This window comes from Polypterus senegalus, chromosome 4, assembly GCF_016835505.1.
Source record: "Polypterus senegalus isolate Bchr_013 chromosome 4, ASM1683550v1, whole genome shotgun sequence".
In the NCBI taxonomy this organism is placed as follows: Eukaryota; Metazoa; Chordata; class Cladistia; order Polypteriformes; family Polypteridae; genus Polypterus; species Polypterus senegalus.
In genome coordinates this window covers 16,278,341-16,302,784 of record NC_053157.1, presented here as the reverse complement: position 1 = coordinate 16,302,784, position 24,444 = coordinate 16,278,341, and the positions used below count along the sequence as shown (strand labels likewise).

At 40.7% G+C, this 24,444-nt stretch overlaps 2 protein-coding genes across 2 annotated transcripts in view; one reads left to right on the top strand and one right to left on the bottom strand.

Annotated features, from left to right (window-relative positions):
* Positions 1-3,305, top strand: part of ctso (cathepsin O) — a 55,792-nt gene extending 52,487 nt beyond the window's left edge. Inside the window, exon 8 of the mRNA XM_039750295.1 lies at positions 2,894-3,305. Coding sequence (XP_039606229.1) covers positions 2,894-2,928 — 35 coding nt within the window. The 3' untranslated portion in view covers positions 2,929-3,305. The remainder of the gene's footprint in view (positions 1-2,893) is intronic.
* A 7,367-nt stretch (positions 3,306-10,672) lies between these two features.
* Positions 10,673-24,444, bottom strand: part of LOC120527163 (tryptophan 2,3-dioxygenase-like) — a 34,669-nt gene continuing 20,897 nt past the window's right edge. Inside the window, exons 5-12 of the mRNA XM_039750294.1 lie at positions 23,783-23,910; positions 23,440-23,626; positions 20,745-20,852; positions 20,551-20,662; positions 16,652-16,709; positions 14,431-14,510; positions 14,184-14,274; positions 10,673-11,173 (exon numbers count right to left, since the gene is read on the bottom strand). Of these exons, the coding sequence (XP_039606228.1) occupies positions 11,020-11,173; positions 14,184-14,274; positions 14,431-14,510; positions 16,652-16,709; positions 20,551-20,662; positions 20,745-20,852; positions 23,440-23,626; positions 23,783-23,910 (918 nt within the window). The 3' untranslated portion in view covers positions 10,673-11,019. The remainder of the gene's footprint in view (positions 11,174-14,183; positions 14,275-14,430; positions 14,511-16,651; positions 16,710-20,550; positions 20,663-20,744; positions 20,853-23,439; positions 23,627-23,782; positions 23,911-24,444) is intronic.

Below are 24,444 nucleotides of genomic sequence, written 5' to 3'. Positions count from 1 at the left end.
TGGGTGCACTAGGTGCTCAAAGAAATCTAGCTTATTATTTCAAATCACTCTATAGATATTAAGACAAAGCATAGAAAGTTAAAAGCAGCATGGTTTTTATTACAAGAATAATAATAATACCACCGGATCAAGGAATAATAGAAAACAGGTACTGATAGGAAAGTTTGGATATGTATAATCTTTAGAAAAAGCTTACGAAAGAGTTACAGATGACAAGGATGAATGTCCCAGGGCAGTGTTTCATTTAGCAATCGATGTTCATGAAAATGCTGTTAACTGACGATCGGATGAAAACTGGTCACACGTGTCTTTGTTTTCTTCTCTGTCATCGCTCTTCCGTCGTCGCTGTATATCTTCTTCTACTGACATTACTTTCAAATGAGGCATATTTATTATAAAGTTTCATGCCATGGTTTCACAACACATTAATGTTGCATGCATCAGATTGGCTGGCTATCAATATGATGGATGGATTTTGCTCTTTAATCTATCTTTTCCTAGATAATAGTTTTTTGATATTGCCTCATGTCGTCCTTTCCCAGGCTGTAAACCAAATTGTTGTCCCAGATGTCCATCCATAAAGTAATCAATAGCCTGAGGCATGGCTCAGTGTTCCTTTCCTAGGCTGTAATACCAATTTAGCACTATGCTGTGAACAACTGTTATAAAAGTCAGGTGTAAGGGAAAAAGATATGCCTTTTTATTATAATGCCTCCTACATTTGAATTCATCTTGTTGGGATTGAGCAAAATATAATACAAACCGGATTCCAAAAAAGTTGGGACACAAAACAAATTGTGAATAAAAACTGAACGCAATGATGTGGAGACGGCAAATGTCAATATTTTATTTGTAATAGAACGTAGATGACAGATCAAACGTTTAATCCGAGTAAATGTATCATTTTAAAGGAAAAATATGTTGATTCAAAATTTCACGGTGTCAACAAATCCCAAAAAAGTTGGGACAAGTAGCAATAAGAGGCTGGAAAAAGTAAATTTGAGCATAACGAAGAGCTGGAAGACCAATAAACACTAATTAGGTCAATTGGCAACATGATTGGGTATAAAAAGAGCTTCTCAGAGTGGCAGTGTCTCTTAGAAGCCATAATGGGTAGAGCATCACCAATTCCCACAATGTTGCGCAGAAAGATAGTGGAGCAATATCAGAAAGGTGTTACCCAGCGAAAAATTGCAAAGACTTTGCATCTATCATCATCAACTGTGCATAACATCATTCGAAGATTCAGAGAATCTGGAACAATCTCTGTGCGTAAGGGTCAAGGCCGTAAAACCATACTGGATGCCCGTGATCTCCGGGCCCTTAAACGACACTGCACCACAACCAGGAATGCTACTGTAAAGGAAATCACAGAATGGGCTCAGGAATACTTCCAGCAAACCATTGTCAGTGAACACAATCCACCGTGCCATCCGCCGTTGCCAGCTGAAACTCTACAGTGCAAAGAAGAAGCCATTTCTAAGCAAGATCCACAAGCTCAGGCGTTGTCACTGGGCCAGGGATCATTTAAAATGGAGTGTGGCAAAATGGAAGACTGTACTGTGGTCAGACGAGTCACGATTCGAAGTTCTTTTGGAAATCTGGGACGCCATGTCATCCGGACCAAAGAGGACAAGGACAACCCAAGTTGTTATTAACGCTCAGTTCAGAAGCCTGCATCTCTGATGGTATGGGGTTGCATGAGTGCGTGTGGCATGGGCAGCTTGCATGTCTGGAAAGGCACCATCAATGCAGAAAAATATATTCAGGTTCTAGAACAACATATGCTCCCATCCAGACGTCATCTCTTTCAGGGAAGACCCTGCATTTTTCAACAAGATAATGCCAGACCACATTCTGCATCAATCACAACATCATGGCTGCGTAGGAGAAGGATCCGGGTACTGAAATGGCCAGTCTGCAGTCCAGATCTGTCACCTATAGAGAACATTTGGCGCATCATAAAGAGGAAGGTGCGACAAAGAAGGCCCAAGACGATTGAACAGTTAGAGGCCTGTATTACACAAGAATGGGAGAGCATTCCTATTTCTAAACTTGAGAAACTGGTCTCCTCGGTCCCCAGACGTCTGTTGAGTGTTGTAAGAAGTAGAGGAGATGCCACACGGTGGTGAAAATGGCCTTGTCCCAACTTTTTTGGGATTTGTTGACACCATGAAATTCTGAATCAACATGTTTTTCCCTTAAAATGATACATTTTCTCAGTTTAAACTTTTGTTCCGTGATTTATGTTCTATTCTGAATAAAATATTAGAAGTTGGCACGTCCACATCATTGCATTCAGTTTTTATTCACGATTTGTATAGTGTCCCAACTTTTTTGGAATCCGGTTTGTAATAAAAATATAGAGAATGATTTGTAGATTTTATACACCATAACACTTCCTAAGTATTTATATTCTGTATTCTGTAACTATTTCTATGTCCTCCTGCAGATCAGTGAATAGTGAACATGCAGCTGTCTGTCTCTTAAAGTCAAGTAATAATAAAATTAATTATTTACATATAGATAGCGCTTTTCTCGCTACTCAAAGCACTTTGCAAACTTCATGCAGGGAGGTTCCAAGATGTGAACCCATATTCTACTTACTATGTGCCACCTGTGAAGTATCATTTCTTTGGTCGTTTTGACATTCAGAATAAGATGGTTCTTATTTCACAAATTTATTAAACTGTTCACTTGGTTGAAGTTAATCAATAATATGACTGCCCTAATGCGAGTGACTGTGGGTGTGCTTGTGTTGTGCCTGCCCCATGCTGACTGCTGTCTTGTCCCCAATTCTACCAATAGACTCTGCAGCCGCCTATAACCATGTAATGGAATAAGTTAGATCAGAATGGAGTATTTCACTTTTTTTGTTCCTTTTTTTGTGTAGGTATTGCAGATACCGTCTCAGCAGCAATTGTGTGATGCGACTTCCATCGGCTGCATTTCTTAAAGGCACTATAAAGGAATACTAAATTCTGCAAGAAAAGAGCCTTCTGCATTCACGTCACTTTCAAAAGAGCTGATGGCATGTAATGTTGCTGCATCACAGACTGGAATCGTGGTGACTAAATTCTTGACCGCTGCTATATTTTTGGTGACACTGTCAGGTCAATATTTTATACTAATGTATTGGTGTTGAAGTAAGTGCCTAAATATTGATTTTCTGTCATTTGGAAGAGAGAAATGCACCCAGCATTGTTCACAGCATAGTGTTTGTAATTTTAACTGTTCTTGATTTACAGTACCTTTTTATAAGTTAAAATAGACAAAAATAAACTGATTTTTTTAAGAAGAAATTATTTAAATGTGGTATACACTAAGACTAATTCATTTATTTCTGAAACCATCTTTCCATTTTGAAGACCAGGAATTTCAAGGCCGAGTGATGTGTTGAGCGTTTCTTCAGATAGCGCATTTTGCAGTGCACTGCCACTACCTAATTGTACTTGTAATAAAGAAGCACATATTAGATTAATTGATGACCCCCAATTAGCCCCTTTTAGGTGATTGTGGGATAAAAACACCAATCCTCGTAATGCACGCATTTTGCTGATAACATTGTGCTGTGTAGCACCAGAAAAAAGGGAGTGGTGAGGAAGTTGGAAGAATGGAGAAGAACTTTGGAAGAGAGAGGATTGAAGATAAATAGGAAGAAGACAACAATATGGTGTTCAGGAGTCAGAAGTTAACCTGCAGGGAGAGCTTCTGAAAAGAATGGGTAAATTTAAATATCTAGAATCGGTGGTAGCTAAAGATGGAAGATCAGATGCAGAGATAATCCACAGAGTGCAGTGTGGATGGAACAGTTGGAAAAAGGTATTGTCGTGGAGAAATCTTCTTCAGATACATGTAGGCAGACAGAATTTAGACGTAAGAGCACATAAGGCCATCTCAGTTCATGAAAGGAGCCCAGTGGGTTGGGCTCGTCTCATTTTTATTTCAGTTCTAATCACCCAACACCTTTGTTTCATACATTTTTTCAACATTCATTTTACGTTATCTCACAATCGTGACCTCATGCTGTACCTGTTTTCATAACAATTACCTTGCCTTGTAAACGTCTTTCCCCTAATAATCATCAATCTTTTCATAACAATCATTAGAGCTTGAAGGTTGTACTTGCTGCCTGGCCCGGAGATGACCATCACCTAATTATCTTTTACATTCCTGACATTCATACATTCCTAATCTTGAGCGAACAAAAAGTGAAACTGGTAGCCTTTTAATCAATCAATCCTTATTATTAAGTTGGAACCAGGATGACCCAAATATGAGAAATTGAGCTGCTCAATTAATTACGTGTTGCACCAGCATCCTGTAAAGCTACAACCATAGGCAGCTGTGTCACTGAGAAGAGCTAAGCTGCTGGAGCTGGAAGCAGGCAGGCGGCCTTGAGCAGACAAGGAAAAAATACAAGCCTTTACTAATTATACCCTTAAATTCTTATATTGCTCAAAGCCAGCTGACATAATATTTGGCTTCAACTAGATTAATTAAGATAAGCCTTAATATATAAATTTTAATGCAATTTATAAATATTAATATATTTTAAATATTTTATGTTCTAGCTTGCAAACTTGCTTAGTTTTCTTTAAGATTAAGAGCTGTGAAAGAATCAGTCTCAACACATGAAAAAGGTTTGGGCCAGCCACCCGTATATTGTCCCTGGCTGCAAAAGGGTATAGAAATACGATGAGATGTGTTCTCATTGAGTTCCAAACTGAACTGACTGGTAATGGAAAAGATGGTGGCTTTATAAAATGAAACTGGAAGTGATGTCATCTAGGACCAGAACCGGAAGTGACATTGTTCTGGGAGCCGGAAGTGACATCGGCCTAGCTGCCAGGACCGGAAGTGACCTTGTTGATGTTGAATCAGGTAGGTTTTTCCGTATTTGGCCTGCAGAGATAACAGAGGTAGGTTTAGTGCATCCTGGTCACCAACTGGCCTAAAGGGTAATTACCTCTACGTTTTCCACTCATCTCCTTCCTGATCGCACGTGTGTGTGACAGGGCCTTGAAGGTGTTTGGAAGTTTGGTTAGTCTTTTGTCAGCCAGAAGGCCCCGCAGAGCCACCATGTCTCCAAACAAAAGCTTGTGTATTCAGTACCCGCAAAAAACACTGCGTCCTCAGTTCATAGAGAACAATGCAAGTGAAAAACAAGCAGGCCACATTAAAAACGAAAGCAGCAGCCTGTAAAATAATAGTGCCTGTCTAAGCCACTTAAGGAAGATGTCAAGTACTAACACCTATAACAAGGCACATTGATCCTGAATCTAAATCTCAACAGTATCAGGAGTGTTGTGTGATCAGAGAATTAAGGGGAAGGTTAAAGATCAGGTTTTTAAGACCGTGGTAAGACCAGCAGTGATGGCTGGAATTGAGACATAGGCAGTAAACAGAACACAGGAGATGAAGTTGGATGTGGCAGAAATGAGAATGTGAGGATGAATGATTAGAGTCACAAAAAAGGACAGAATAAGAAATGAGATGATCAGAGGTGTGAGAAAAGTGGGAGAGATATCTAAGAAAGTACAGGAAAGTAGGTTGAAGTAGTAATGACATGTGATGAGGACATGGAGGACGAGGAATATGTGGGCAAAACAGTGATGGGAATGGAAGCCCAGGGAAGAGAAAATGAGGGAGGCCAAAGTGGAGGTGGATGGATAAAGTAAAAGAAGATCTGAAGGAAAAGGTTCTTACTGGAGAGAAGGTTCATCACCTAGCTGTGTGGAGAAGGTTGATCAAGTACTTCAACCCCCACAAAGAAGTGGGAAAAGATGAAAAAAGGTGATCGTGGGTGTGTGAATGAGGGTGCCCCATCTTGAAATGATTGCTGTCTTGAACCTGATACTTTTGAGAGAGGCTGTGTCTACCTCAGAGTCATAGACAGTGGGAACCTAGGGCCCAAGGCAGGAACCAGTTCAGGGTGGGACACTCATCTATCACAAGGCTCAGTCACATTCACCATCCAGTTTAGAGTCCACAGGTCACCAGTGTTTCAGTGGGTTCAGAAAGTATTCAGGCCTTTACACTTTCTGCACACTTATATTGTGTTGTAGATTTAATTTTAAATGAATACATTTGCCATTTTTGCCCCTCAATCTACACTGAATATTCCATAATGGCAAAGTGAAAACATGTTTTCAGAATGGTTTGCAAATTTATTGAAGTCAACATTGCAATCTCTATTTCATAGAAATATTCAGACCTTCTTGGGTAAGAACACCTGTATTTGGGCTCTTTACCCCATTCTTCCTGGCAGATCCTCTCAAGTTCCATTAGATTGCATGGGAAGCGTCTGTAAAGTGCCACCTTCAGCTCGCTCCTCAGCTTAAGATGTTCTATGGGGTTTAAGCCTGGACTTTGACTGGACCTCTTACAGACTCTCCGAAAATTGTCCTGATGCCACTCCATTGTCTTTGGCTATATGCTGTGGGTCATTGTGGGGATGAAGGACCTCTCTTCCATTTTTCCATCCCAGTGACTTTCACGTCTGGATTGTCTCAGACGTCCCACCTCTTCCATTCCCAAAAATAGAACTGAGACAGCCAGAAGGATGGCACTCATTATCAGATGCACTTCTGCTGCAGCCACATTAGCCTACAGATGTCCTTACTCAGAGTTTTTGTTTGTTCTCCCTTAATGTTTCTTAGTGTTCTTGGTGTTAAATGAGGTTCACTGGGAGACCCCAACCCTTTACTTTGTAGTGTCTTCTTCTATATCTTCACACCATATACCATGTATAATGGTAAATCTGCACCTCCTTCTCAAAACGCTGTGGTAATAATGATATTGCACACAACATCAACGCAAATCCTTCCATCCATCCATTATCCAACTCGCTATATCCTAACCACAGGGTCATGGGGGTCTGCTGGAGCCAATCCCAGCCAACACAGGAAACAAACTCTGGGCAGGGCACCAGCCCACCACAGGGCACATACACACACACCCACACACCACAGACAATATAGGAACGCCAATGCACCTAACCTGCATATCTTTGCACTGTGATAGGAAACCGGAGCAAACCCACTCAGACACGGGGAGAACATGCAAACTCCATGCAGGGAGGACCCGGGAAGCAAACCTGGGTGTCCTAACTGCGAGGCAGCAGCGCTACCCACTGCGCCACCATTCCCCCCGTCAACGCAAATCCTGTTCCCCATAAAAAAATCTCATGAGAATAACATGAACACACAATGGTGGCACAATAACAACATCAACATTTATTTCTATAGCACATTTTCAACTCAATTTCATGTTGCTCAAAGTGCTTTACAAGATGTCAAAGAGAAAGTTACAAGAAAAAGAAAAAAGATTATAATAACAATATTACAAGAACACCATGAAAGTTATGACAACCACTTTTACCCTAAAGAAAAATTAAATAAACATGAAAACAACAAAATTTGATTCAGGAAGGCGGGACAAGGGACAAAAACTAAGATTTACAACAATTACCCGAAAACGTAGGTAGGGATTTACACCGATCAGCCACAGAATTCAAAGCACAGTCAGGTGAAGTGAATCCCATTGATTATCTCGTTACAATGGCATCTGTCGAGGGCTGAGATATACAGTATGGGGCAGCAAGTGAACAGTCAGTTCTTGAAGGTCATGTGTTGGACTCAGGAAAAATGGGCAAGTGTAAGGATCTTTAAGGACTTTGACAAAGGCCTAAAATTGTGATAGCTAGACAACTTGGACTGAGCATTTCCAAAATGGCATATCTGGTACGGTGTTCCTAGTATGCAATGGTCAGTACCAAGGAAGTGCAGTGGTTAGTACCTACCAAAGTGGTCCAAGGAAGGAAAACCAGTAAACTGGCAACAGGGTCTTGGACACCCAAGACTCATTGATGCACCGGTGGCATACAGGCTAGCCTGTCTGGTCCAATCCCACAGAAGAGACACTGTAGCACAAATTGATGAAAATCTTAATGCTGGTCATGAAAGAAAGGTGTCATAACACACAGCGCATCACAGCTTGCTGCGTATGGGGCAGCAAAGCCACAGACTGGTCAGAGTGCCCACGCCTACCCCTGATCATTGGTGAAAGCACCAACAATGGGCACATGAGCATCAGAACTGGACCATGGAGCAATGAAAGAAGGTGTCCCGGTCTGATGAATTCAGATTTCTCTTAGATCATGTGGATCATTTACCTTTGGAAGAGATGACACCAGGATGCAGTATGGGACAAAGCTTAAAAAAAATTACTATTCATCCATTTAGAAACACAAGTAAGACATAGCTTACATTATGCCCCGAGATAATCTGACCTAATGGAAGCATGTAGATCGAAAAGAGCAGCGGGCCCAAGATAGACCCTTGTGGAACACCGTATAGGATATGTGTCTTTGAAGTATAATTACCACAACTAACAAAGAATTTTCTACCTGCCAGGTAGGATTCAAACCAATTTAAGACCCTGCCAGAGAGGCCCACCCATTGACTAAGGCGATTTCTAAGAATGTTGTGATCAATGGTGTCAAATGCGGCACTCAGATCTAAGAGGATGAGAACAGATAAATGGCCTCTGTCTACATTTACCCGCAAGTCATTTACTACTTTAACAAGTGCAGTTTCTGTGCTGTGATTTGTTGTGAAACCTGACTGAAATTTATCAAGAATAGCAGGTTTATTGAGGTGGTCATTTAGCTGCATAATGACTGCCTTCTCTAGAATTTTACTTAAGAAGGGCAGGTTAGAAATGGGTCTAAAATTTTCAAAAGCAGAGGGGTCAAGTTTATTTTTCTTGAGTAGGGGTTTAACTACAGACAGTCTGGGAAGACCCCCGTATCTAATGACGAGTTTACTACGTCAAGAATACCATCAATTAGCATGCCCGATACTTCTTTAAAAAAAGTTTTTGGTATTGGTTTGAGGACACAGGTGAAGGGTCTCGGTTGAGAAATTATTTTATGTAAATCGGGTAAATCTATCTTGATGAAAGAATTTAATTTGTTTATAATGCAGTACTGGGGCTCAGGAGGATCTGCAGTGTTGGGGAAGATATATTATTTCTAATATCATTAATTTTTTGATTGAAGAATACAGCAATAGCCTCACAGGTTTCACTGTAAGTATTTTGGAGACATTCCTTTGTGTTACCTGGGTTTAGCAGACGATCAATCGTCGAGAATAAGATTCTGGGATTACTAGCATTGACTAGCAAGAGAAGGCAAACTGGTGGCCACAGCATGCAGCAACAGAAGTTTTTTTTTTATTATTTATGTATGAAACCATTCCTTTGTGTGCTTTTCAGAAAACTGTTTTTTGGAAAAAATATTCAGCCCCCAAAGAGTTCAGGATATCTTTCTACTTTGCTCCATTCAGCTTTGCCTCAGCCCTGTCTAGTCTCCCAGTCCTTTGTACTTTGCTCCATTCAGCTTTCCCTGCGTCACTGTCAGAATGGTAGGGCGTAGGTGATGAGTGGTGTCTGGTATTCTCTAAACGTGATGTTAAACTTGATTTAATCCAACCAGAAGCTTATTTCTCTCAGTCTGGGGTCCTTTAGGTGCCTTTTTTGAAAAGTTCAAGTGGGCTTCCATGTGTCTTTTTAAGAATCTGGCTACTCTATTATAAAGCACAGATCGCTGTAGTGTTATGGTGATGGTTGTCCTTCTGGAAGTTACTTCCATCTCTACCCAGGTTCTCTACAGCCTAGCCAGAGTGACCATCACGTTCTTGGTCACCTTTCTTATCAGGGCTCGTCTCCAATGATTGCACAGTTGAGGTGTAGAAACATCTCAATGATTATCAATAGAATGGGATGCAACTGAGCCAAAGGAAAAGGTCTGAATAGTTGTGTCAATGTCAGTCATTTTCCAACCTTTTTAGGTTTCAGGGGTCTGCTGGAGTCTATCCGAGCTAGCACAGGGCAGAAACAAACCGCTAACACACACACACACACACACACACCCATAGCCAATCCACCTAACCTGCATGTTTTTGGACTGTGGGAGAAAACCAGCACACTGTGAGGAAAACCACACAGACATAGGGAGAACATGAAAACTCCACAAAGGGAGGACCCGGGACATGAACCATCACTGCTCCATCGTGCCATCCCTTGTGTCAATGTGATATTCCTATTTTTAATAAATTTAGCAAAAATTCCTAAAATCCTGTTTTCACTTTGTCATTCTGGGGTATTGAGTGTTTCTTAATGAGGGAAGAATGAATTTAAATGATTTTAGCATAAGGATGCAACATAACAAAATGTAAGAAAAAAGTGAAGGTATCTGAATATTTTCTGAATCCACTATAATGTAATCCATCCATCCATTCTCCAACCCGCTATATCCCAACTACAGGGTCACGGGGGTCTGCTGGAACCGATCCCAGCCAACTCAGAGCACAAGGCAGGAAACAAACCCTGGGCAGGGCGCCAGCCCACAGCAGAGCACACACACACGGGACAATTTAAAATTGCCAATGCACCTAACCTGCACGTCTTTGGACTGTGGGAGGAAACCCACGCAGACACGGGGAGAACATGCAAACTCCATGCAGGGAGGACCCAGGAAGTGAACCCAGGCTTCTGTGAGGCGGCAGCGCTACCGACTGAGCCACTGTGCCACCCCTATAATGTAATATATTGTGTTAATATATTTTACAACTATTATATCATTTTATTCAGAAAAATGTACAAGTACAGTACAAATGTATAAATACATCCTTACATATTGCATAGAAGACAAGAAATGACGATTATACTGTTTTATAATAAATGTGCAGTTACTATTTATATTTATACAAATGCCAGCGCAGAAAATAATTTAATGCAAAAGATTAGTATTTATACATTGCAGCCAAATTGTTAGAAAAATATTACATTATATATATTCAATCACTTTTAATGTTTGCAGTATAAATACTTTGTTACCTACATATACAGATTTACAAGTATATTAGATTGGTAATGCAGGTGCGCTCTCCTGATCTCCTGGTTGAACAAATTCCACTCTGGACATCTGGACAGTGCGCTGGCTTCCCAGACGCCTTAATCCGAGTCTTCACTGCTGCAGTAAGAGCTGTCGCAGCACTCCGCCGTGTACAGGACCTTGTGGACGTTGGGGTTGAGCTTCGGTATCCAGTGACGGGGGACTAAGTAATTTGCAAGGTTGAACAAATCCACAAACACTTTGTATCGGTCACTGCAAAGAAAAAGAGAAGCATTTCAAGGCTCATGTTGGCAGCATGGTGCAGGGGCTAAAACAGGGGTGACCAACTCAGTCCCTAGAGGGCCATGGTGGCTTTGGGTTTTCTGCTGCTAACTGAACTAACTTTTCACTGCCGGGCTGTATCTACAGTGCACTCCATAATGTTTGGGACAAACTTCATGAACAGAAATACAGAGGCCACACTGCAAGATGCAAACCACAAAAACAAGATGGTCAGATTACAGCTTGATAAAAAGGACTTAAAAGAGCCTGCAGAATTCTGGGAAAAGGTCTTGTGGACAAACAAGACCAAGATGAACCTGCAGCAGAGTGATGGCAAGAGCGAAGTGTGCAGACAAAAAGGAACTGCCCGAGATCAAAGCAGACCACTTCATCTGTTACACATGGTGCTTAAGGGTTTTAAGGCTTGGGCATGTACCGCTGCCATAGGTACTGGCACACTTCTCTTCATTGATGTTGGAACTGCTGACAGCAGGGGCATAAAGAATATGCAGATGTACAGAAACATCTGATCTGCTCAAGTTCCAGTAAAGGCCTTCAAATTCACTGGACAGCTGCTGCGATGACACAGGAATCTTTCGAAGCTAAAAAACAGAAAATTTTGGAATGGCCAAGCCAGTCACATGATTTAAATCCAATTGACCAGGCCTTCCATATGCTGAAGAGAAAACTGAAGGGAACAAGTCAACGAAACAATCAGGAGCTGAAGATGGCTACATTAGAGGCACGACAGAGCATCACTAGAGAAGACCCTCGGCACCTGGTGATGTCTAGGAATTACAGACTTCAAGCAGTCATTGCATGCAAAGGATATGCGACAAACGACTAAACATGACTGCTTTAGTATTAGTAGACCTGTGTGCCAAACATTATGGTGCTCTGAAATAGGTGGACTGTGTAAAAAAGTGTTCTCATTTCTACATGCTGTGATCAAAACGTATACACATCCCTTTAAAGGAATTTCTACAATGTGCACTTTAATCATGTCCAAATTGTTTGATTTATAATTCTAAACTGTGGAGCAGAGGGTTGCATAAATCGGCTTTGTCCCAAACATTATGGTGGGTACTGCATGGATATGCATCATATAATGTCCATTCAGACAACATCTGCAGTATGCCTATGTGGTCCCAAATGGTTACAACAGAATTCAGCAATACCAATTTGAGAACTGGACATAGCAGACAAAACTGGACATTGTAAACACAACAGCTTCCTATACACTACAACAGATGTAGCAATAACGGGAGTTTTACTGAACAGTCAGCATGGGGTCAGAAGATGGACTAACATGCTGGAATTCAATGAGGAAGCAACAAAAGGATACAATCAGAGTAGGTCATATGATCTTGTTTATCTTGACATTCAGAAAGCATCTTAAATGGTGCCACATGAGAGGGTGGGCATCAAAATAAAAGAAGTGAGAGTTTAGGATGTCTTGTGTAGATGGGTGCAGCATTGGCTCAGACACAGGAAGCAGAGGGTGATGGTTTGAGGAACCTCATCAGAATTGGCTGATATTAAGATTGGTGTCCAGCAGGGGTCAGTGCTGGGGTCACTGACATTTTTTTATATATACTGTATATGGAAATGATTTGGATAGGAATATAAGTAACAAGCTTATTAAGTTTGCAGATGATACCAAGCAGATAGTCTTGAATCTGTTCAATCTTTACAGAGAGACTTGGACAGCAGACAGGCTTGGGCAGCTTTGTGGCACATGAAATTTAACATAAGAATATAAAGCATTACAGGTAGGAAGTAAAAATGTTAAATTTGAATACACAATGGGAGGTCTGAAAATCAAAAGTACGCCTTATGAGAAGGACTTAGGAGTCACAGTGGACTCATCACTATCAACTTCCAGACAGTGTTTAGAAGCCATTAAGAAGGATAACAGAATGTCAGGTTATATAGCGCCTTGATGTGTGGAGTACAAGTCACAGGAGGTTCTGCTCAAGCTTTATAACACACTGGTGAGGCCTCATCTGGAGTCCTGTGTGCAGTTTTGGTCTCCAGGCTACAAAAAGGACATAGCAGCAGTAGAAAAGGTCCAGAGAAGAGCGACTCGGCTGATTCAGGGCTACAGGGGATGAGTTATGAGGAAAGATTAAAAGAGCTGAGCCTTTACAGTTTAAGGAAAAAAAGACTAAGAGGAGACCTGATTGAAGTGTGTAAAATTATGAAGTGAATTAGTCCAGTGGATCAACACTGTTACTTTAAAATGAGTTCATCACGAACACAGGGACACAGTTGGAAACTTGTTAAGGGTAAATTTTGCACAAACAAATTAGGCCGAGTCCAGGGCTACAGGGGATGAGTTATGAAGAAAATTTACAGTTTAAGGTCTTTGGAGTCTGCTGGTGCCAATCGCAGCCAACACAGGGCAAAAAACAAACCCCGGGCAGGGCACCCACACACCAAGCACAATTTAGGATCATCAATGCACCTAACCTGCATGTCTTTGGACTGTAGGAGGAAACCCACACAGACACAGGGAGAACATGCAAACTCCATGCAGGGAGGACTCGGGAAGTGAACCCAGGTCCCCTAACTGCGAGGCAGCAGTGCTACCCACTGCACCACCATGTACACTACAGGTACCCATATAACTTTGTTAAGTACTTTATATTACATGGTGTTCACACAACATCAAATCATATAACATTGCGCTTCACAGAACATATCATATACATTAAGTGATGCATACCTGTACAGAAAAATAATAACACTGTGGAAGTGATATCACAAATCCAAAATTATTTGTCTGTATAAAATGGTCTCATCATAGAAAAAATATTATGTCATGTTGTTCTGAAAAAAAATTAAATATTCATATAGTACAGACTTTACTAAAGGTTATAAAATGGCGTTTGTGTTTTTAAAGAGTGTTGAAATGGCATTAGCTGGAGAAAAGGCCAAGTTGGTTGATTGCAAACACATTGAGATGAATGGGTGGGTGGATGAAAGCGAAGGTTTTTACCTGACAGTAGAACGAAGGTAGTGGTACCCTGAAGAGCCACCTGTACCAGACTTGCTGCCAATCATCCGGTGCACCATACAGGTATGATTGTCTGCAATGAAAAACATTAGCATTCTTCTATTATTTTTTGTTTTCATTTCAGTTATTTGTCTAAATAATGAAATATTATTTTTAGCTCTGCTAAAGCAGAGAAAATGTATAGATGACTGCTAAACTGTATACAGTACTATATGGTGGTAAGTCTTACATCTCCACTTGGTGATTAGGGTGTCAATATCCATTAGAGATGTCAACAGCTGGAATGGGACGTGGAAACGGGGCACCTCTCTAAGAAAAATAAAATCAACTCTGAGTTGTCTGTTGTAAGATAAAGTCATAATATTAGTCATAATAAAATGCAACCATGAAATGATCTTGATACCATGCAGTTTCAGATTATCAAGATGATGTCAATGAATATGAAAGAGCTAATTACAAGCAGACAGTGAAATAAAAAATGCTCTAATTTTCATTGTTCTGGACTTCACGTGTGTGGAAGTGGATAACCTCACAATGGTAACAGGGACTACTAAGGAAGTACTGAGTGATTTGGAAATTGTAGGGGGAGAAGTGTTGTTGAGATTAAGTAGGCTGAAATCTAACAAAGCACCAGCGCCAAACAATGTTTATCATTGACGGTTTAATGCATATTTTTAGGGGGTCACTGCTTAGTGGGAAATTCTGAAGGACTGGAAATATTATCCTGTTATATAAAAGGGTGATTGGGCAGATCCAAGGAACTATAGGCCAGTCACGAGTAAATTAATGGAAGGAAGAATTAAGGAAATAATAAGCAACACGTGGCAAGAACAGGAGGCATGACTGAACAGTCAACATGGGTTCAGACGAGGGAGGCTGTGTTTTACCAACATGCTGGAACTCTATTAGGAAGCAACACATGGTTATGACGAAAGTGGATCTAATGATATTATTTACGTTGACGTTCAGAAAGCATTCGATAAGGTGCCACATGAGAGGTTGGGCATCAAACTAAAAGAACTGGGACTTTAGGGTGTTTTGTGTAGATGGGCACAGAAACGGAGCAGACACCAGAAGCAGAGGGTGATGGTGTGAGGAACTTCATCAGAATTGTTAAGAGTGGTGTCCAGCAGGGGTCAATGCAATGTTCTTTTTAATATATATAAATGATTTGGATAGGAATATAAGGAACAAGCTGGTTAAATTTGCGGATGATACCAAACCAGGTGGATTGGAAGATAATCGAGAATCTGTTGAAGGTACACCTTATGAGAAGGATTTAGGAGAGGTAGTGGACTCATCACTATCAACTTCCAGACAGTGTTCAGAAGCCATTAAGAAAGCTAACAGAATGTCAGGTTATATAGCGCCTTGATGTGTGAAGTACAAGTCACAGGAGGTTCTGCCCAAGCTTTATAACATACTGGTGAGGCCTCATCTGGAGTACTGGGTGCAGCTTTGGTCTCCAGGTTACACAAAGACATAGCTGTGATGGAAAAAGTCCAGAGAAGAGCAACTAGGCTGATTTCAGGACCACAGCACATGAATTATGAGGAAAGAATAAAAGAGCCGAGGCTTTTCAGTTGAAGAAGAAGGAGATTAAGCGGAGACTTGACTGAAGTTTTTTAAAATTATGAAGGATATTAGTGCAGTGGATCTAGACTGTGTGTCTCAATGGAAGGGCCGAGGGTGTAGATGTGAACATGGCACTGCCTCCTACTTAGGCTGCAAAGGTATGGCTTGCCAGTATTCACATTGCATTCTGCTTCCTGAATATCTTTGGGCATTTTATCAATAACACATAATTAAACATGTAACTTAACTCCTGACTCTTTCTTTACTCTGTCTAATTGTCTGACATTACAAATGTAGAAGGTAAGTGGGGAGTAAGTGCTAAAGGACCTGACCACAAAGTGGTAAGTGGATGGGATTTTAGACATTTTATTAAGGTCTATACAATAAAGAGTATAAAGAGGAAAACAGGGTCACAATAGACCTCACATGATAAAACAGCCTCAAAGTGAGTATGTCTCAGGAAAAGTGGCTGTCCTGTGTGATGCTGGTCAAAAAATGGAGTGTTCAGCAAACACTGTTGTATTAACAGGATCCCCTGATTACAATGACGATTTCTTTCACTGCATTCAACCTTAAAATTAGGTTACGCAAGTTCACTAAATTACCAGATTCACAAAAATGAAAATACAGCGAAATACAACTAAACATAGTAGAACTACAAACAGCCTTACAAGGTAATATTAGATATCCACAATTATTATAAGGAATGCAAATACAATCATAGTTTTTATTTTTCTGCACAATTTCATATGCCCAAGGTCTTCATTTTTGACAAATTAGACTAAACACTTTAAAAGACATTGTGTCTCCATACCAGTGGGGTGTGACCCCTAATTTTAAACTATAGCAGCTATCGATTGTTAAACGAGTTTTACCTGTAGAAGTAGATCATGAGAGCACCCTTCAAAGCTGTATATGAAATCCGTCTTTCTCCTACAAAAGAAATCATGAGTTTATTTATTTATCATTACATGCGTTGGAGTGGCTCTGTGATAATATAGAAAGTAAGAAAGGCTAGGGCAGATTTGTGGCAGATGAAATTTAATGTCAGTAAATGTAAAGTATTACATATAGGAAGTAAAAATGTGAGGTTTCAATACACAATGGGCGGTCAGATAATCAAGAGTACACCATACGAGAAGGATTTAGGAGTCATAGTGGACTCTAAGCTATCGACTTCCCAACAGCGTTCAGAAGCCATTAAGAAGGCTAACAGGTTATATAGCGCCTTGATGTGTGGAGTACAAGTCACAGGAGGTTCTGCCCAAGCTTTATAACACACCGGTGAAGCCTCATCTGGAGTCCTGTGTGCAGTTTTGGTCTACAGGCTACAAAAAAGGACATAGCAGCACAAGAAAAGGTCCAGAGAAGAGCGATTAGGTTGATTCAGAGCTACAGGGGATGAGTTATGAGGAAAGGTTGAAGTGTTTAAAATTATGAAGGGAATTAGTACAGTGGATCAAGACTGTTATTTTAAAATGAGTTTGTCAAGAACACGGGGACACAGTTGGAAACTTGTTCAGGGCAAATTTCGCACAAACATTAGGAAGTTTTTCTTTACACAAAGAACAATAGACAATTGGAATAAACTTCGAAATAGTGTGGTAGACAGTTAAGACTTTAGGGACTTTCAAAACTCGACTTAATTTTTTTTGGAAGAAATAAGTGGATAGGACTGGCGAGCTTTGTTGGGCTGAATGGCCTGTTCTCGTCTACAGGGTTCTAATGCTCTAAAGTAAAACAGAAAAGCCTGGAAAAGGAAACTATAACCAACAATGTGAAGATAAAACAGGGAACAATCTGGTTTAAATGGACTCTAGAGTATCACTCACCTTCAGCCAATCTAAGAGCCTTGAGCATGCGAAAGGCGGTATATAAATAAAATATATATATTTTTTTATTATTACTTTTAAACTTTGCCTCATGTCCTCATAAACCAGGAAGTGCCAAAAAAATGACTCATAATCCTCCATCAGAAGGCCACTTTTTCTGATCACAAAAACATGTGGAGAATCCTATGAGGTTGGACAAAAAATCCACATTTCAATTTCTAAGGCAACCCTGTTTTTTTTTAATATATTTTTTTTAAAAATGTGAAAATCAGTGATGTCAGCATCAAACTTTAAAGGTAATCAGTTAAGGGTCAATGACAGTCCCAGAACAACAACTTTACTATGTGAATGAGAATATATAAATCAGTTCATAAGGTATTTAACCTCCTGTGCGTTAAGCCCGAACATCACTTGTGCTCAGAATTCTGTATAAAAATGGTTAACCCTGAACCCAGGAGCCTTGTTTTGATGGCATGTACAGTTTGAAGCCTGAATAATGCTTGGACAGTATTTTGCTGCCACCTTGTGAATGAAATAACAATGTTCTGAAAAAAAAAACCATACAGGCTTCTGTGTGTTCTACCACAATATACTAACTCATCAACATTCATGAGTTGAGTGGAGCCTTCAACCCAAAGGATGTGTAAATGAGAAGCTGCAAAGGCAGTTTCAGAACAAACTGAAATTGAACCAGTAGTTAAATCCACTGCCAGTGATGATAATGTGAATTGATCATCAGAGGTTGACAACAAATAGTAAAACCAGTACAGGCATACCACACCGTATGAACAAGCTGCCACGATATGCCTGGTGAATTTGCTCACATGAAGCTTCTCTGTGGTGCAAGTAGTAGCAAGAAGGCAAAAGGATTGTGATCAAGTGGTAGGAAAAGAAAGGGATGAGCGTCCTAAGTGCTGTTCACAATGCAGCAACTGTCAATGTTTGTGTAAGGGGTAAACGAGGAAGTCACCATGCCTTACATTGCAGTAGCCTACAATAACACATTGGGCAGTATGGATTGTGCAGATCGGGCACTGACATTCTATTGTCTCATTCACAAGCAACAGAACAAAAAATAAGCAACTCGTTGCTACTGTCCTAATTGTGACATTGAGCTGAGTGATGGTATCTGTTTTAAAAACAAATCATACAAAGGATGTTTACAAAATCTGCATCAGTGCAGCAATGGACACTCAACATAACTTTCCTACTGTACGAGGTGTGATCAAAAAGAACGGTGAATGTTGATGCAGATCACCATCCACGAACAATGCAAAACATTTCAATGCAGGTTCTGACATGTCCATCCTAGAGCCGAGTTTGTGACAAGTTTCAACTTGTTTGATCCTGTCAGTCGTTTGTGAGCCACTGTTTAGTTCAAGTGTGTTTTTAAGTTTGTCGTTAATAATGGATATCGAGCAACGCATTAACATGAAATTTTGTTTCAAATTGCAAAAAGCTCAGGAAACCCATCAGATGTTAAAATCGGTTTATGGTGACACTGCACTGACAATTACAGTAAGACTGTTTACAAGTGGTTTGATCGATTTCATAATGTACCGTATTTACTCGTGTACCACGCGCCCTCGTGTAAGATGCACACCCTAATTTTTACAAAGAAAATCGCGAAAATCATTTTGCCCCGTGTACGATGTGCGTTGTGATTGTATGGGAAGTGTTTAGAGAAAGAGAGAGCATGAGTGCGCGAGGAAGCGGACGAAAGAGTGAGAGAGCACGAGTGCACAAGCAAGCGAGCGAGAGAGAGCGCGAGTGTGTGAGCAAGTGAGTGAGAGAGAGAGCGTGCGAGTGCGCGAGCAAGCGAGCGAGATAGAGAGCATGAGCAAGCCCAAGCAGAAGAAGTAAACATTACAGAATTACATTTCCTCGTGTATGACGTGCACCTGATTTTCTAATGCTAATTTTCAGGAAAAAATGTGCACGTGGTACATGCGTAAATACGGTATCTGACTCGATTGAAGATGAGAAAAGATCAGGACGTCCTTCAACATCAATAACCGAGGAAAATGTTGAAATGGTTTCATTCTTTATCATGACAATGCTCCTTGTCACACATCCCTTCTAGTAAGACAATTTCTGTTGAATAAAAACATTACGCTGTGTCCGCATACACCTTAATCGCCAGATCTGGTACCGTGTGACTTCTGCCGGTTCCCTAAATTGAAAATGACCATGAAAGGCAAACGAATTTACTCCACTGAGGACATCCAGGCAACCATGACAGCCCAACTGAAGACACTCTTGAAAAAGAAAACTTCCAGAACTGCTTTGAAAAGTGGCAGGAGCATTGGGATAAGTGCAATCGAAGTGGAGGAGAGTATTTTGAGGGTGACTAGTAGTTGTACATCTTTTACTGCAATAAACATTTCTTTTTTAAAACATTCACTGTATTTTTGATCACACCTTGTATTTATGGCAACATGTCAGTCATTTCCCAACCCTCTATATCCTAACACAGGGTCACGGGGGTCTGCTGGAGCCAATCCGAGGCAGCACAGGGCACAAGGCAGGAACACATCCCTGGGCAGGGTGCCATCCCACCGCAGCATGGTGACATGTGCCTGTCACATATAATATTTCTTCTTGTTGTAACAAATTCAGCATTTTGGCTCATTTATCTGGGGTGAACATAACGATAAGGAGGCTAAACTACCAGATTGCAAACAAAATGTTATATATGTAATACCTTAGGAACAGGTAGAATAGGAATAATCCTACATATATGACACTCTTTATGTTATATAAGGAGTCAAATGTCTGGTGTATGGGGTTGCCATTTACAGCTGCAAAAATAACACTCACATAAAGACAAACTTCTCTCCCTAAAGGCGAATTGAAACATCGGCCTTTCCCATTTTTGAACAATCAACAAAAGTAAAAGCATCTTTTCCATCCATCGATAAGCGTTTCAAGTGCAAGCGTACCTTTACACAGCAGGTGCTCGTGACGTTTTTCATCAAACAGTGACAATAACACCTCCTTCTGCTTTAGGAGTTCGGCTAGGGCTTCCTCCTTCTTCTCAGAATGTGGCTGGGCCTGGTGAGAGTCCAACATGTTTAAATCTCTGATATCATTAACGAAGTGAACCCTACAGGCGAGAAACACTCTGGAAGCCCACCTGAGTTGTTTGCATTTTTTCTTGCAGTCCCCTCTCAATGTTTTCTTGCAGTCTTCCCCAGAAGTTGAAATCTTCTTCTGTGAGTCCAGGGGTTCTTTCAAGCCATTTCTGAAAAGTAAAGAAATCCACTCACTGATCAAGTTGTTAGGCACACCTGACTATCCATGCAGTTATTTAATCAGCTAGTCATGTGGCAGCTGCACAATGCAAAACAATCCAGCCGATACCGGTCAGGAGCTTCAATTAACATTCACATCAAACACCAGAATGGGGAAACAATTTGGACTGGTTTGGACTGTGGCGTGACTATTGGTGCCAGTTGGGCTAGTTTGAGTATTTCTGTAATGCTGATCCCTTGGAATTTTCACACACCACAATCACTACAGAGTTTAATTAGAATGGTGGGAAAAACACAAAACATCCAGTCAATGGCAGGTCTGTGGACAGTGTCACACACGTGTGCTTGGGGGAGACCGTTTACGGCCTCAAATAAATGCATTTACCCGCCGAACCAGGGGTTGGCGCAGCCCTCTAACTCTTTCTCCTCTCTCTCTGCAGAACATCCGTCGAATCCACAACTTAACCAGCACTTCCAGTCCTCAAACAACAACATCACTTCTGGCTCCAGTCCTCAATATTCTGCCTTCTCCTGATGTCATTCACTTGCTTCCATCGACTATATATACAGCCTGCATTTTGTCATTTTCTCCGTTTTGAACTCAAGTCTGAATTTTTCAACTGCCCTACAATATACAGGGGTGGATCCCCCAACCTTTGATAGTGTTTGTGTCGTTATCTTGCAACAGAAACACCTTGTTGATGAGACAGGTCAGAGGAGAATGACCAGAATGGTTTGAGCTGAAATGTTCAGATAACCACTCTGTACAACTGTCGTAAGCAGAAAAGCATCTCAGAATTCACAACATGTCTTTGAGGCAGGTGGGCTACAACAGCAGAAGATTGTGTTGGGTTACACTCAGCCAAGAACAGAAAGCTAAGGCTGCTGTGGGCACAGGGTCACCAAAACTTGTTCAAAAAAGTGTAGTCTGGTTTAATGATTCTCGATTTCTACTGAGGCACACAGATGGTAGGCTCAGAATTTGGCTACAACAACATGAATCCATGCACCCAAACTGCCTTGTGTTAGCAGAGGTTACTGGTGGTGGTGGTGGTAGTGTAACAGTGTGGGGAATTTAACTTGTCTCACTTTATATCAATCAATCAACAGTTGAATGCTGTGGCCTATCTAAGTATTAATGCTGACCACAGGCATCCCTTCATAGCCTCTGTTTAACAATCATCTAATGGCTACTTCCAGCATAATGCACCATGTCACAAAGCAAAAGTCATCTCAAACTGGTCTTATCAACAACATGATGAGTTCAGTGTTCTTCAGTGACCATTCCAGCCACCAGATCTGAATCTAGTAGAACATAATTGGGATGTGGAAGGATGGGAGATTTGCAACATGAAGGTGCAGCTGACAAATCTTCAGAAATCATGTGATGTAGTCATGTCAACATGAACCATCATCTCAAAGCAATAATTCCAATATCTTATGGAATCCATGCCATGAAGAACCGAGGTGGTTTGGAGAGTATAAGGAGGCCCAATATCAGTATAGTGGTTCTAAGAATTTGTTCATGCTCATGATTAGTCCATCTAATCATCCATTATTAAATCAACTCTATCCAATGTTCAGCAACAGGGTTGTGGAGCTCCATTCCACTACCATTAGGTCCTAGACAGGAACCAGCCCTGGACTGACACATTCATGCACTTAATCATACAAGGTCAATTTCTAGTCACCAGCTGACCCCACTGGAATATGTCTACTTAAGAAAATTGTAAAATATGTACAGCATTGTATTTTTGAAGTGCCTTTCACTTGAGTTATAAAGGTGTTGCATAAATTATAAATGAAGATGGTTCACACAGCAGCCTCATGGATCCAGACTGAGCAGGAACCAGTCCAGCACCAGACCCTGACTGGTTATGCGCCCTCACACCTCAACAATCCAATAACTGACAGCATGACTTTTTTGTGAAATGTAGAGAACATTTTAAAGATTTGCAAATTAAGCAACCTTAGCAAAGACACAAGCCCCGTAATCATCCCCTCAGCCATTTTGATCCACTCATTTAATTTATGGTATCCACGTTCTACTCTTTGAAGTCATGGGGGCCAAAGGATTCTTAAAGAAATGGTATTACTTTACTGGTATTAAATCATGGTGGAGCTCACCATCTACACCAGTTCGAGCTTCTTGAGACTGTGGTGTCAGATGAAATGAGGATGTTTACCAGTCAAGTCAAGTTGGGGAGCATGTACTGGTACAGTGCGTTGCCGCACCCACCACATGACAAAATAGCTCGAGATCCCGGTTGGCAACCCCCCAGGCAGACACACTATCCAGTCCCACCATCCGGAAATGACCTTCTATCTGCTGCAACCAAGTGTTACGTGGGCGATCCCTTGGCCTGCTCCAGCTACTTGGGTCCCCAACAATGAGGATCCTATGAGTTGGATCACCCTCGGGGAATTGCACCACTTGGCCGTAGTGCCGTAACTGACGCTCCCTCACAATGCAGGTAATGTGCCTCTTTCGTTGCTCCATGAGCAGACATGCTATAATTTCTCTAGAGTGCAGTCTACCAGAAGGTCTTGTGAACTTCAACTTTTCTGCAGACGTACCTCCACCAGCTGCAGCAAGGTCGGCTCCTGCTCGGAGCGCAGCAGGACCTCACTTTCACCTCCTTTAAAATTATCCCGGTAATGTTTTTTGTTGTAGGGAACTCTCAAGCTGTCCAGGACCCCAATTTTATTCTCCAGCAAGCGAAACTGAAGGCTTTGGAATCCCGAGGCGGTGGACAAGTAATCCCTACAAAGACCAAGAAGCATTAAAGTTAAAGTGGTGTCTACATGGAAGAGTGAAACACCGAAATATTTGTAAAGGAAAACATTCTTCTGTAGAAGGTCATGTGTTTATTGTTAATTCCAATTTTTTTAAATTTAAGAATAAATATATTATTATTACCGAAACTCAAAGAAGTCCAGTGATGACATTGTCTCGAGAACAGAAAACTGTTCCACTAGCAATTTCAGAATGATTGAAATTCTATGGATCCGGGAGATAATCTTTAGCATGTTCCGCTCATCTCGCACCTGTCATGAGAAAGGAATTTCTTTATTGTGATGAAATAAAAAATATATTAGAAAAAAATCATCAGTTAGGAAAAAGATATTGCACAAGATTAGTAGAGCCTGTAAGAAAACAGAAAAACGTAATGAAGAAAAAGAATAAGGCATGGCTGACCTGTAGGAGAGGGAATTGGAAATATTCTCATGTTTCACAATATCTCACAATGCAACTTATTGATTTTGATTTTATTTGAAATTGACTTTCATTTTAAAAGGACTTCTGTTTATCCGTACAAATAAGTGAGGACAGTAGTTTTAGATAGATAGATAGATAGATAGATAGATAGATAGATAGATAGATAGATAGATAGATAGATAGATAGATAGATAGATAGATAGATAGATAGATAGATAGATAGATAGATAGATAGATAGATACTTTATTAATCCCAAGGGGAAATTCACATAATCCAGCAGCAGTATACTGATACAAAGAAACAATGTTAAATTAATAGTAATAAAAATGAAAAGAATTAAAATAAAATTAATGTTAGCATT